This window comes from Python bivittatus, unplaced genomic scaffold (genome assembly GCF_059951505.1).
Source record: "Python bivittatus isolate LINGU-HERP-01145 unplaced genomic scaffold, Pbiv_v1 ctg000840_np1212, whole genome shotgun sequence".
NCBI classification, from domain to species: domain Eukaryota; kingdom Metazoa; phylum Chordata; class Lepidosauria; order Squamata; family Pythonidae; genus Python; species Python bivittatus.
In genome coordinates, this window is record NW_028277113.1 from 41,160,644 (window position 1) to 41,175,761 (window position 15,118).

The 15,118-nt window shown below is 37.7% G+C and overlaps 1 protein-coding gene across 7 annotated transcripts in view; it reads left to right on the forward strand.

The window, feature by feature from the left end:
• The window catches only part of MAPRE2 (microtubule associated protein RP/EB family member 2), an 88,228-nt gene that overhangs the window by 43,861 nt on the left and 29,249 nt on the right, over positions 1 to 15,118 (forward strand). For 5 of the 7 annotated variants that reach the window (XM_088130927.1, XM_007421287.4, XM_088130929.1 and 2 more), the window contains one exon: positions 9,287 to 9,414. The exons of the other annotated variants lie outside the window; for them this stretch is intronic. In XM_088130927.1, the coding sequence (XP_087987053.1) occupies positions 9,294 to 9,414 (121 nt within the window). In that variant the 5' untranslated portion in view covers positions 9,287 to 9,293. The remainder of the gene's footprint in view (positions 1 to 9,286; positions 9,415 to 15,118) is intronic. 7 annotated transcript variants of the gene reach the window in all.

Consider the following 15,118-nt stretch of genomic DNA (forward strand, 5'->3'; position numbering starts at 1 on the left):
AGTAAAAGAAAATGCAAATATGGTAGTTTAAGTACACGTTCTCTGCTTTGTATTCAAAGATTTCCAAACCTTTTGGGATATGTATCTAAGTAGTACTTCTTTAATAGCAATGGCTCAGGTCATGCACATTTCTTTGATTCTTATAGGAAATCCAGGGGATTTCCTTTCCTTTCCTTCTCTTCCTTTTTTTTTTCCAAGTGGAAGAAGTCTTCCAACTCAAGTTTTTTTCATTAACTGATGGAAATATACTGCTTTTTAGTTAGTGATAGAACTGAACCTCTTGCATGGATGAATCAAAGTGGAATGGAGTAGGAATAAAGCTTTTAGTTTTAGCTACAGTATTTTTTCTACTAAAATATGAGTATTTTTTAATTGATATTTCTTAATGTCCACACCTGAGCTATATGCTTTAATGTCTGTGTTCAGTATAGGAATTCCAATCCTATAGAATTCTGCTCCAGTGAAATGAATGTAAGTTTTGCTTAAGCAACGTTAGGCAGATTATTTCAAATAATTACATAAACTCAGTTAAAAAATCCCTATAAGTAAGACAGATTTCAGTTCATTAGCTCCTTTTGTTTCATGTGAAAAATGACATCCTGCAGGAAAACTGTGGCATATTTTTAGTCTACTTTAAATATTATTTTTGCTGTTGCATTAAAAAGTTGCCTATTCTGGAATGTGTTCTGCTTTCTTGGTCCCAGTTTTGCTTAGAATTTAAAAATAAATTTAATCATGTATTTTGTAGCATCTTAATCTTGTTTCAAATTTGCATATAAAATTATTTTTTAAAGATGGATAGCTGCTTAGTAGCTTGCAATAACCTTTAATAAAAGGGGAGCTATGCTGACCTGCTGCTACAGAAACAACATAGAGCTTTGGCAGCACCTCAGATTAAGAAATCTATTATAGCATAGTCTTTTGTGCCCCGGAATCCAGTTTATCAAATCACAAAATGTTATCCTGAGGTGGCAAGTATATGTCCAAACAGTTTTAATTGGAGACTTTAAGCAGTGAAGTTGGAGGAAAATGAAATATAAAAAGAAAATGGGGACTTGGAGTCCCTAAAGGAGAATACAATGTGGTACAGTATACGAATTGGAAAAGAAGTCGTTGATTTATTCCTGTTGGTGCTCAGAAGTCGTAACAAACAACTTGTTATAATAGTTATGTCACCTTAGAAGCGAACTTAAAATAATCAATCTAACCACAGTTTGAGGTTCTAAAAACAGATAATGTATCAATAGAAGAGGATATATGTAGTTCAGGGTTGAACTGTGGAGTCCTTGGGGTTCTCTGAGCTTGGTTGTTTTCTTGCAGATGTTTCGTTACACTCTCTTCTAGCACTGAAGATGTTACCTAGCCAGGTAATGAAATGTCTGCAAGAAAAAAACCAAGCTCAGAGAACCCCAAGGACTCCACAGATAATGTATGTTCTTCATTTCAGAAAATCCCATTGTTTAGAGGAGATATATTGCTGTATTAGAAACGTTGCCAGGTTTTTTTTTTTATGAGATAATTCTTTGCATGATGCAATTATTCCCCATGAACGAGCTCTCTGTAGAAGAACAAGTGCGTGTGTAATAATTGCAGCCCAAGGAGGGCAAAGCAGGGAAGAGATCCGCATGCAGTACTGCATGACATTTATTTATTGTGGATAAAATGGCAGTTCTGGGACTTACAGTCTTCACACAACTGGAGGGCACAGATTGGGCAATGATGATCTACTAGGTTGAAGGAACCATACAGGGAGAAAAAATAATAAGTTTAGGAGTCAAGGCAGAAGTCCTAACTTTTGTGACTGAATTTAAGGTCCAGTAACAAGCACGTGCTTGTGGGTATAATTCTGTATGAGGATTATTTCCCCAAATTATATGATGCTGAACTTCACTATGGTCAGGAACACAACAAAATTCGTGCTAATCTCTCTTTCCTAATGTAACCCCTTTCAGATAGTTTAAACTACAATTCTAATCAGAAGTGGCAATAGTAATTGCAGTCTTAAACTTGTGGAGGATACCGCATTAGGAAAGGTTGTTGATGCCTTCTCATTCAGTGTGGGAATCTTGGGAGGAACCAATAAAACTCACTTCCTGTCAGGAAACAGATTCATAAACAAAGCTGATCTCTCCTTTCTTAGAGCTGAGTGCTTCTCCCAGTTCTGGCTCTGCCTCCCCAGCTGAGCTTCTCTTTTCCTGAGCTGAGGTTGAGAGCAGATAGCCTGCTTTTTTCCACTTAGTTTGTTTGTACTTTTTCACCTCTCTCCCTTAGTGAAAAAGAGGGTTCCTCCAACAGAATGAAAATATAGCACCCAGTATTTTTTTGCTGCTTTGTTTCCTGTTTCTAATGAGAATAGGTAACCTCAGTTTGGCACAAACTCAGCCATATGATCTGAGGGGGGGAGGAGCACCTAAATTAGCAAATGCCCAAGCTAGTCTGTCCTGCAAGCTGTATTGGACTCTTGCTGTCTCTTGCAATTTTGCAGTAGCCTAATTAAACAGAGTGGTAACGCTTGTGAAAGATCATTTTGTGGAATGTATGCAGCTTTCTACTACAGATATGATCTGTTGTCATAGTTGCAGGTTTCTTAAGCACTAAAATGTATAGCAGGCCAATTACAATCTACTGTAGAAATCTGTTGTATATCTATCATGTATTTCTGGAGCAAGAAACTGCTCAGTTGTATCTCTTGAAATTCTCACTGAATCCAAGGATAAGACAGCTCTCCTTGTCATGCCTGGACATGGGCAGCCCAGAACAATAAAAAACTAAGCACTGTGATTCTAAGAAGATTATAGATATATTTTCTGGGTTTTTTTCTCATAGCAGGTGAGGTAATCAAACTCCTAAATGTCTCAAGTCCCAGTTGGCAGTGTGAGAATGCTGTAAATCTTCCATCATGGCTTGGGTTCTTCAGCCAATGATAAAATGGGTTCTTGTAATACTTTCTTTTTCAGAAACAATCTCTTTTACCAAGGGTAAAGATTTGTTTCTGTTGCCAAAGCAAAATCAGCCAAAAAACATGAAAAAGACATTAATATTTCTGCTTACTGGACACATGGAGTATAGACAAATCTCCAAAAAATTTCCAGTACTTCTTGTGGTCCCCCCCCCCAAAAGTGTAGAGCTGTGTGGGATTTGAATTTCCTCAACAGTTTCCTAACTAGGACATCCAACAAAATGATAAATGTGGGCTTCATGTTTATCATCCTCCTAAATGATCTTCTAAAAAGATTTCTATCCTATCAGCAGTCAGTTCAGGATATTACATTTGGATTTTCATGATTTTATAAACAGTCTTGCTGTAAATTCACACATTTCCTTTTGTTTCTCCTGGCTGCTATTTAAGTCTGCTCAGGACTGCTTCTTGCATCCAAGAAACATTCAGAGAATTATACAGACCACATTTGTCATTTGTCATCACTTCAGATAATCAAGAAGCAGAAACTTAAGTCTTTGGGCCAGGTATCACATGAATCCTGGAACTTCTATTTGCTCCTCTTTTCCTCTAAACATCAAATTTTCAACAAGGAACATCTGTACATAATTAAATAATTCACTGTACAGGTGGCTTTGTGGGTTAACTTATGATCACGTGCAAAGAGGATTGGAAGTAAAGAATCATGCACTCCCTGACTGCAGAGCATTTCTGGGAAGATCCAAATACGAGAACTGATTGGCTGAGAAATAGTTCCTCCACACATTCCCATTAGCTGGTTTACAAAATTTGGTTATGTCAGGCAAAGTGATCCTGTAAGATCAGGTTACATCTTACTGTCCTGGAAGCCATCTCTTTGAATTTAAAAGCCATGTTTTATTAAATTGATTCTCTTTTCCCAGAACCCTTCTGGGATGATTTAGTTGCCTAACTTTTTTTTTAGATTTTTTTTTTTTTTACTCCGTCTTTATTATTTTTATAAATAATTCAAGGTGGCAAACATACCTAATATTCCTTCCTTCTCCTATTTACCCCACAACAACCCTGTGAGGTGAGTTGAGCTGAGGGAGATTTGCATACTGTACAGGCCAAATGGATGTGAATGAATTTGCTTTGCCAATGATACATTAGATCCTGACACTTTGAAAGCAAAGAAGTCTGCCTTGAAAATCTGTATAGTGATCTGGGCATTTTTTCTGTAGAAATAAAAAAGGCAATAGGGACCATAGATTCCAGTGCTGAGGCCTTGGTTTTTTTTTCTGGAATGTGTAGTGGGGGTTGGGGAATGGAAGGAAGGCATTTAATCTGCTTCTTGCCACCTGTCTTTAAACTTACTTTTTTCTTTTGAAAGGGTTGCTTAGTTTAGTCCTTCCAACAGTTATAAATTGCCAGCCTAACAGTTCTTGGTGGTTTTTCAAATCCAGAGCTGTTTCTCTTCTAACCAGTCATTCCATCCTTTTCAAGAGCACTCACATGGAAAATTGGTAGTACTGATGGATAGTATATCCTATCCATCATGATAAAACTGTTAGTGTTCCATTAGTATCATGTGGTTAGAAGATAATTTAACTATCACTGTCTGGATTCAAACCCGGTGAACAGAGAAACTATACAGTAAATCTAACTTTCCTTTCTGAAATAAATAACAACATTCAAAATTAAAATTAAGAATGAATGTTCCATAAAATTCAAAGTTCAACATTATTGGTGCATTGCTGTTTGTACTCTTCATGGCACAGATGGTGATTTGATTTTTAGTTTCTTCTCTTAACTCTCCTATTATGGGCACTCCCCTCCCCCAGCTTTTATTTTTAGTTAGTGATTTGGATGTGTTAAAGCAATGAAGAAGAGAAAAAGTATTTAGTCATTAACACTGATATCTTAGAATAGCTTTTCCCATTTTTCTCCCAGAACATCAGCTTGATCTGCTAATCCTCTTGTCCCTTTCAGTACAATTAAATTTTGATTTCAATATATGTTTCAAAAGCAAGGAAGGATTGCTATGTGAAATTCCAAATTATTCTTACAGGTGGTCCTTGACTTACGATATTTCATTCAGTGGCAGTTCGAAATTACAGCAGTGCTGAAAAAATGGACTTAAGACCCATGCCTGAAGTTACGGCCATTGTAGTGCCCCCGCAGTCATGTGATCAAAGTTTGGGCGCTTGGCAGCCTGCCACACTTACAACCGCAAGGATGCTGCAACTCCCTCCACCAGTCTATCTCCCCCGCCCCCGATCCTTTTGGCCATTCCACACAGTGACACCAGGCAGCAGCACTGGGAATGGGGCTGAAGTAGAGGCCTGGAGCCTTCAGCAGTCTCAGCCAGCTGTCGCCTCCCCCAGGCCTCTACTTCAGTCCCTATGCCACCGCTGTCACTGAAAAATGCCTCCTCAAGCCCCACACCGTGGCCAGCCACCCTAGCACCATTGTGCAAAGCTCCAGCTTCCCCCACTGCCCTGCACTCCACAGGCTTTGCTGCGCCCAGCTGACCTTTGCTGTTTTCCTCTCACTGCAGGTGAGGCATGCCTGGCGTAACCCTCCTGTATGTGAGGCAATTGCTGGCCACACTAGGCCTTCTTCCCTAGGCTGCTTGCGCTGTTCTCCAAGCCGCTTGCATCATTCCTTCTCCAAATCACGTGCCCCATTCTCACAATCCTGGGGAAGACCAGGTTTCCGAAGCACTACTAGAACAGGGCTCCTGCCGTTCTCCAGCTAGCATGCCCATTCTCATGAGACTTAGGGAAGACCAGGTTTCTGAAGGATTGTGAGAATGGGGTGTGCAATTTGGAGAAGGAATGGTGCAAGTGGCTTGGAGAACTGCGCGAGTGGCCTCAGGAAGAAGGCCTGGTGCGACCAGCAGCTGCCTTGCGTACAGTAGGGTCAGGCCAGGTACACCCCAGCAGCAGGAGGAGGAAAATGATGAAGGTCAGCTGGGTGCAGCAGCAACTGATGCTTTGCACAATGGTGTTGGGGTGCCTGGCTGCGGTGTGGGGCTTGAGGTGGCATTTTTCAATGGTAGCAGTGGTATTGGGGCTGAAGTAGAGGCTTGGGGGCAGTGGCAGCTGGCTGAGACTGCTGAAGACCCCGGGCCTCTACTTCAGCCCCAGCCCCGGTTCTGCTGCTGCCAAGTGCCGCTGCACAGGGCGGCCAAAAGGCCATAGATCAGGGGGGAGATAAGTGGGTGAAAGGAGTTGCAGCACCCCTGGAATTGTAAGCACTGCTGGGCTGGGCTGGGCTGGGCTGGGGCAGCTAGGCTTCCCAAGGCACGGCAGCTTTGTGCCACATTGCTGGGCCAGGCTGAGGTGGCTGCGGCTTTGTGCCGCATTGCAGCATCCCCCCAATTCGCACGTGTCCTGTGCTGGGCCTCCCAGGTCTCCCCCATCCCCCTGCGGCACCCCGGTGCTCCTTACTTGGGACTCCCTCCGCTTAACAACCTGTGATTCTCAGTTAACGACGGCAACTGGGAGTGCTGGGATTGTGGTTGCTAAGTGATGCTAGTCACGTGAAGTCTCACTTTACAACCATATCACTTAATGATGGAAATTCCGGTCCCAGTTGCCATCATAAGTCGAGGACTACCTGTATGTAGATAGATGGTTTAAACAGGTGACCCAAAAGATTGGTCAGATTTGTATTGGTCCTGATTATTTGTTTTCCAGAAGTATGTCATTGGTGTTTTATTGTGTTAAAGTTTATGGGACAATTCACTACAGGAACTATTGTTCACCCCCTGATCTTTGGAATAAATTACAATTACACTTGTATTACAATTTATTTCATTTGTTAAAACTGTTTTATCTTACACCAAAGGTTTTAATCATATATGTACTTCATTACATGGGCTTTTTGGCCATAAATAAAAATTATATCTTTCTTTATATACATTTTAATTACTCTACCTTATTTAAACTTTTGTTCTCCAGTTACAATCTGGGTAAGAATGATGAGAGATGTTATTTCTGTCCCAACACACTGAAAGGCATCAGATTGCAGAAGGCTAAACTGTTCAAATACGGATTGTGTGATTGTATTGTATATGAGTTGCACAGATTGCTGAACATGTAATTTCTACTATAGGAGAGTATTTCCATTTTAAGATACTTCTTCCTTTAAAAGCTTGACATTTTTATCTTGCAAATAGAATAGATAGAGCAAAGATCACTTCAGTATATTGATCTGGTAGTTAGTTAGTTAGTTAGTTAGTTAGTTAGTTATTTATTTATTTATTTATTTATTTATTTATTTATTTATTTATTTATTTATTTATAAATTTGTATGCCGCCCATCTCCCCCAATGGGTGACTCTGGGCGGCTCAAGGGCAGAACAAGATCCAGTGATATGTGTTGCTTCTCTGCCTCAGTGACGGTAACCTCTGTGTAAGCCATTTCAGTGGGATGAAGAAGAAATCCCTGGAAAAGCATCTGGCAAAATTTCAAGGGTTTGCAGCTTCTTACCAGTTCAGTCTTAAGGATTTAAGTTTTTCTTACTAGGCAGCATCCTGCTCCTTTCTGCTATGCAGCTACCTTCTCTTAAAACAGAAAAATACCCTCCTAATTGCAATGGCATTATTGTATGCTTGTTCTAGGTCATTTTATATAAACCTTTTCTGTTACCAGTTTTTTCACCTAATTGACGGCTTGCTTGCTTAATTATTTTACATATTCTTTTGTTTTATCTTAAAGTGGTTTAAACAAAAGCTTTAAAATAATGTTTCAAAAACATGGATTTTGGATTTTAATTGCTCTAATGCTTTTTTTTTAGTCTTCTGTTGGTATTCTTTTTGATATTCTTAAAATGAATGTTGAAATGAATTAAACTGTACATTAACTACTGTACAGAGTACTGTTAAGCTTTGATTTAAGGATACATACCCAGTTCATACAAAAAAGCTAAACCATAGTATGATTTCCTTCTTTTGGCATAACATGCATATGTTTTTGTTCTACTTACTGATATAAACAATGATTGATTGATTTTCAGAATTAAGCTATCCTGATAAATTTACAGTTCCCAAATTAACAGATAACATACAAAAACAAGTTAGTCAATAAATAGGATTCATCCTAAAATCCCATTTGCCGAGTAAAAAAAAAGCATGTGTATGTGTGTGTGCGCGCGTGTGTGTGTATGAAAGAGAGAGAGAGAGAGAGAAATTATGAGATACCATAGAAAATGTATCTTTGGAAGCCATCAAAACATGGTTGAAATCTGGTAGCACTGCTGAATTTAATATTTTGTTTATCATATCTGGTGGTTTTGAAGGTATGACTGAAGTAAAGCAGTAGGTCTCTGTATGCTATAGATCTTGCTGAGTCAGCAAGGTAATTAGTTGTGATTAGGATATCTCATTGTTTGCAGTGTAATTAGTAGCTAGATGTGAATGACTATCTGAATCTACCTAAATTTATTAGCGTGTCTGGATATAGTGGCATTGGAAACTAAAGAAATCTTAGTCATCTGTGATGCATAAATATTACACAAAAGAGCTAGTTATCTACCTGAGAAAAGGTAAACAAGGGAATGTTGGTTGGGAATGATACTAAATGTAATCCAACACATTTAGAAAGCACCATATTGTGGAAGTTGCTGTATGGTGATATCAGCCGGGCTTCCAGCAGTTGGGAAGGTGAAAACTTCAAGAATATATTTCTAAGGACACAAAATCTGAGAGAAGTTTATTGCAAAAAAAGCTTTGAAGACATTATGAAAGAATTCTAGTGACACTGTATTTCAAATGCAAGCTTTATTTATACTGAAATCGATTTCAAATTCTTATGGCTTTCTCATACCCATGCAGTGCAAAGGTCTCAAAGCTACTCTCTTGTTTCAGACTGGGCTTTTTTGCTTTTGACCATGTGAGAACTTGCTCTCATAATATTTCCATAGGTGTGTTAATAACACATGGTCTTGTGATGGAATTGCATTGGATTATTTACACTCTTATATTTGGTATCATCACTGATGTTTTAGGAGGGACTTCAAGATAACTTGAGGATTCACTCTTGTCAAATAATGGAGACCAGTCTTTATAAAAGTAGGCCGTTTCTTTTTTCTTGATGAGAAATTTAAGATAACAGTGAGCCCTCCAGATGTGTTGGACTTCAGCTCCTGTAACTAATTCTCTGCCACCTATCTTTGGATATTAATATCATGCTAGATGGGGATTGTAGGAGTTACAGACTAGCACATGCAGCATGAGGTTGGAAAAAACTTAAATAGAAGTGAATGTATTTCAAAAATGCTGTTTTTTTCCCCCCATTGTTGTATATGTATTACATAGATGTTGGATTCAGTATGACAAATGTTCTAGTGTCAAGCTTATCTATGCTTATCTGATTTTGCAGTTGGGGAATGGCGGTCAACGTGTATTCTACCTCTATAACCCAAGAGACTATGAGCAGGCATGACATCATTGCATGGGTGAATGACATAGTAGCTTTAAACTACACAAAAGTTGAACAACTGTGTTCAGGTAAGATACGATTTATAATAAAAATGACATTTATGAATTATAAATCATAGCAATATTTAAAACATAGTTGAAAATTTTCTTTGTATCAGGCATTCAGAACTCTGTGTTACCTTTTCCTAAAATATTGCTTTCTGAAAAGATTCTTCATCTTCACAGAATATCATAGAACTTTTAGAGTGGATTCTTGTAAATTAAAAATTATCTTGTGTGGAGCAGGGGTACAACCGCAAACTTACCTATTTTCTTTTATAGTTGAGTTCTGATATAGAATATTATACAGTATATATAAATATTCACGATTCATGCAAAGTAAGTCAGCAATGTGAAGAGATCAGAACACCACAGTAACCTTAGCTGGCTTATAAGGTCACATAAGCTTATTATTTTTTTCTGTTTGCAGTTGGTTGGTTAGCTATTGATCATTAGTCTTAATTCAAGGTGGCTATTTTCCTAATTGTTCTAGATATGCTTACATGTAGGGAAGTATAAAACTCACTGATTTGGAACAGGAATGTTTTAATAACTCTGGAACATTATATTCTTCCAGACCATGCCAAATCTCCTCCACACCATGCCATTCTAGAGGTGGTTGAGCAATTTTTGAAAATAGATCTTATGAAATGAAAGCTGTTCACACTCTGGGTGGTGGTCTGATCCTGAAACAGGCCTGTTTTGTCTGGAAGCTCCAAGTCAGGGAGACCACAAAACACTTTCAGTTCAAAAAATTTGCTTTAAGAAACTGCTGAACTGCTCCTGGAACAGAGGAAAATTGGCATTGTCTAGAGGGGAAACAGAACGTTGTCTGGAATATTCTGTTCCCAAATTTCGGAGCTATGTACACCCCCACTGTATAAAATAACCCTTTTACTTCTGTAATTTATAAATTTATTCATTCTATTTATGAGTGATGGTGTAGTGTAGTGGTTAAAGTACTGGACTAGGAGTAGGAAGACTCAGGTTCTAGTCCTCCCTTAGGTATGGAGCTGGCTGGGTCAGTCTCTCTCTCAGCCCTAGATTGGGAAGTCAAAAAATACCTGTCTACCAACCCACTCTGAGCCAACATTGTATTCATTTTATTTATGAATTGGGGGGAGATGGGTGGGGACAAATTTAATAATAAATAAATAAATAAATTTATTGAATTTATGGTTAAAGACCAAAAGAAAAACACAGATACAATATAAAAAATAAGTGAGGAATTAACACATTAGAAAGACGGAGGTAGTAGCAAACATTACAAATTATTGTCCTTCTAGGCCTGACATGTGTCAGAATAACAGTGGGGAATCTTGAAATGTCTATTTCTGACGCCCCCACAACAGTAGTTTGAAGCTTTGGTTCTGCCATTCTGCAGGTCCTGGGAAAGGCATTTCTGATCTCTAACATAGTTTTCTATGGCCCAAGCATTTAATGAGATTGGGATGAGAGGCTACAATAGAACAAAATGCAGGGTGTATCTTTTTTTCCAAAAGGAAATAAATTACCAATAGATGTGGATATGTGTAGCTCAGGGTTCAACCATGGAGTCCTTGGGATTCTCTGAGCTTGGATGTTTTCTTGCAAATGTTTCGTTACCTGGCTAGGTAACATCTTCAGAAATTCAGATTCATCTTCAGAATCCTGTAATTTCTCAGTTCTGTTTTTCCAAGTGTTGGAAGACTGAAAATAGATTCCTAAATATTTAAAAACCTTAATCTGTTCAGTTTGGATACCACTGATTTTACAATAATGGTGGCAGTTGGTACATTTTTTATTTTAAAGCAATTAATTTCTAGTTTTACATCATGGCAAAATGTTGCTAATGCCTGAATTTTCTGCTGAAGGCCAATCTGTGTCAAGAAATGAATGACAGCATTGTTGACATATAGGAAGATAGAGATAGGTTTATTGTCTAGTGACAGGAATGGGTGGATAGAACATACATTTTGAGAATACCTGTACTATAGAATTAACATAAAAATTAAAGGGAGGCAGGATACATCCAAGTTTGGCATCTTTAGAATACAATTGGATGAATTTGCATGATTACAGCTTCTTCTTTGATGTTTCCATGTGGGCCATGTGAACTACTTTGGTAATTTAGTTAACAACTACTGTAGATAGCCCTATCCTAGCATGGTTAAGCACATCTCAGAACTCACATAGGCAGAAGACTTTACCATTTTTAAAAGGCTTGAGAGCAACTATAGTAGTTGTGGCAACAACGCTGGAATGAATGAAGGAATGAAAATCAGTCAGTCATCTATCTGGTAAATTGAGCAGCCTGACATGATTAAAGAACAAAATTTAAATCCAGATCATGAATAGCCCATGTATGCAACTGGTGTGTGTGAACTCCAAGGTGTGTGTGTGTTGGGGGGGGGAATATAAATACTGGAACTGCAAGGGAAAAGATGTGAAATGAGGTTTGTTGTCCTTAATGTATATTGTTTAATGTATACTATTGTTTAATGTCATTAATGTATATTGTTTAATCTTTCTTTACTGTTTTTCCTTCCAGTGCAACATATGCTTTTAGTCATTAGAATATGTTATTAAAGAGTCATTGTAAGGTTTTGATAATAGGAAAATGTGTGATCCTTGACACATAAATAGTAATGTAGGTACAATATGACTTAATTGCACATGTGCCATAACTTTTAGTATGTTTATCCTACACAATATAGCTATTGTATGTTAATATCTAGAATCAAAATATCCAGATAATTATCAGTAAATTACAGATAATGCTCAGTGAATACTGTTTTATTAGTTTGAGGGAAGTTGAGGATTGTGAAAGATAGAGATGGTTGTGGCTTTGAAGGGAGAATAATAATGAATATTATAAAGCACTGCACAGGCTGAGACAAGTTTGTGCTTGTGAATATGTTAGCAATGCTCTTTAATGTGCTTTTCCACTCTGGGGTTTGAATTTGTTGGTGGATTGACAGTTGGCAGGAAGTCAGTTGGTTAAATCTCAGATTTGGCATTTGTCTTGATGAATACATTGCAGTTCGGATCTCTGTTAATCTACCCCTTGTACCTGAGTGTTTGAGTTACAAGGTAATTCTGTATATTAAAAAGATTTAATCATTTTAATAGGTTGGCTAGAATCTTAGTGGAGTGGAAGATACATCAGCTTGTCTTGTCTTAATCCCATGTGATAATTTATCATTTCTGATTCCCTACCCATGCTTCTCTGATAAGGATTTGAGGACATCCCAGAAGTGATGTAATATCATTCCTCCATTTTCTTGCAATTCTAATTACATATTGTTTGGCAGAATCTATTGATTTAAACTTCTCACGTTCATATTCATGACTGATTCTCTTGACTCCTATATATATAAACTAGGTAAACTACATAAAGAGTAAAGGCATGTTTTCCTCAGTCTCTGTGCCTATATCAACCAGCAAACTGAGCCTGTGCCTGTGCTTTTAGTATTTCTTGTTGATAAAAGAAATGTAATTTTTATTAAGTAAATTAAACTTTTTGGTAATAATTACAGTGTAGAAAGTACTTTTATGTATATACTGAATATAGAACAGAATTCCACCTGTTTGTAGGCAGGATGTGGAGGACAACTTTAGAAGCTTTGTGAAATGTAATGTACTCAATTAAAAAAATAAAGATGTTCTTGAGTGGAGTTTGATTGTTAGTAACTACATGGATATCTTCATGCAGTTTTCATAGGAAGTGGTTTGCCACTGCATTCTTCTGGGATGTACTTAATTGGCTCACATGTGAAAGGAATTGGTTCTGGGACCCATGTCCAAATTATTTTAGACACTCAGTTATTGAAGTTGTAAAAGTATTGGCAGAATATTTGATCCTGAGTAAGAAAGTACAATAGCTTTTTTTGCTTATATGATGGGGAAACATTCCTTTGAAAAAATTGTCAACATTTTTAGAGGGATAAGTGAAGTATTTCACACTAATAAGGGGTATAAAAATTGGAAGCACAACTATATTGTTTTATATAAATTGATGGCCATCAGTACCACCATTGGCTTTCCAGTTGTTGCTGAATACAGTGACACGCTTTGTTGGCTATAAAGCTGAGACTTTGGGAAATTTCAGTTCAGCGGTATTTGGCCATCTGCAGGTTGCCCTCCCCTGTTCAGGTGCAGCTGCTGCACTTACTACCTTCCTATTACTTCTTCTTGCTCTTTTCTGGATTTTTCTACCGTTACAATATCATTTTTGAGGTGCGGTGAACCTCAACCTGCAAAGTGGTATCTGTCTATCTTATTTTCAATAGTTTTTGTAATGATTATTACCTGGAAATTCAAACAGAAGAATCAATATATTCTGAATGACAGAATATAATTTCAACGTGTAGTGTGCTCATGCAAGCATTTGATTAGCTCCAGTCTTATCCTTCCTTTGATCTGTACAGAAAAAAGAATAAATGAGGGAAGAATAAATTAATCTGATACCAAAATAAGGATTTATGGTTCTGCTGTTCTGAAGCAAACCAGGATTTTAAAACCAGGTTCAAATCCTGTTTTGTTTTTATCAAAAAAGCCCTGGATGGGACATCTTGAGCTATGTTTTTTTCCCCCCAATTGTTTGTGCAAAAGGAGAAAAATGGAAGGATAAGAGAAGTGAAATCTCATTGTGTCTGGCAGCTTTGTGAGATTTCAGCCATAATTTAAAATGTGTAATTTTAAAAGATGTCTAAAACTAATGCTAAACCAACAAACCTGAGAGCCCAAATTTTAAGAACATTCTACAGCCCAGCCTCCAGCAGAATAAATAAATATGAAGTCTCTCTTGAGTTAAGCTCAATTCTTGGACAGCCAACAGTTGTAAGAGAGAGCAAAAGAAATGCTTTTAGACAAATAATCAGTTGCATGAAGGCTGGTTGTTAATTTGGAATGCTAACTTTTCTTTTATTAGTGGTTATTAGAACCTGCTGAAAAACACCAGATGAGGTACGGAAACCCTAAAGTTGTCTGAAGTTTGTAGCAGTTTTCAGTCTCTCCCTATTCTGCCCAAACCGAAGAATTGCAACAATGAGTTATTTCAGCCTAGCATGGCTGAAAGGAAGTAGGATGGAGTGAGGTGTGAATAGAATCAAAGTAGAGGAAATCTGTTCAAAAGACGGTTTGTGATGCTGATTTTGCCTGCAGTCATTTGAGCTAGGATATTTGCAAATGCAAGTACCTCTACCTCAAAGGCTCACTTTATTCTTGATGGTAAACATGTACAGTTTACTGCATTATACTGAGATACTAGCAAATTGAAACCCAAACCAAAGGACAAGTAAGAGCAAACAGGAGCCAGGATTGCCGTCTTACTCACATGCTTCTCTAATTTTCCACAGAATGTTTATATGCCGTTCGATACAGGCTCCATGTATATCTTTTCTGCTTTTAAAGGGTGGTATTTTGGTCTAGTTTGGACTAAAGAGCCAATAACAAACAGCATCTGTTTATATTTGCAGTCTTCCCATGTGTATCACATGTAGCATAGCCATCAGTAACAGGCCACAATGATATCAAAAGGACATGTGTCATTGTGCAAGTGACATGATTATGTAATTTGTGTCAGCTGTATCACAATGATGCAAGCCTGTAAATCATGTCATTTGAATGAAGACATCATGATGCATTTATTATTATTTGTCCTCCCCCCGAGACTTCTATATGTAATAATTAACGTGAATTTTGGAAACCCTTTTTAATACAAATTTCTTTGATAACATTTTTTTGTACATAA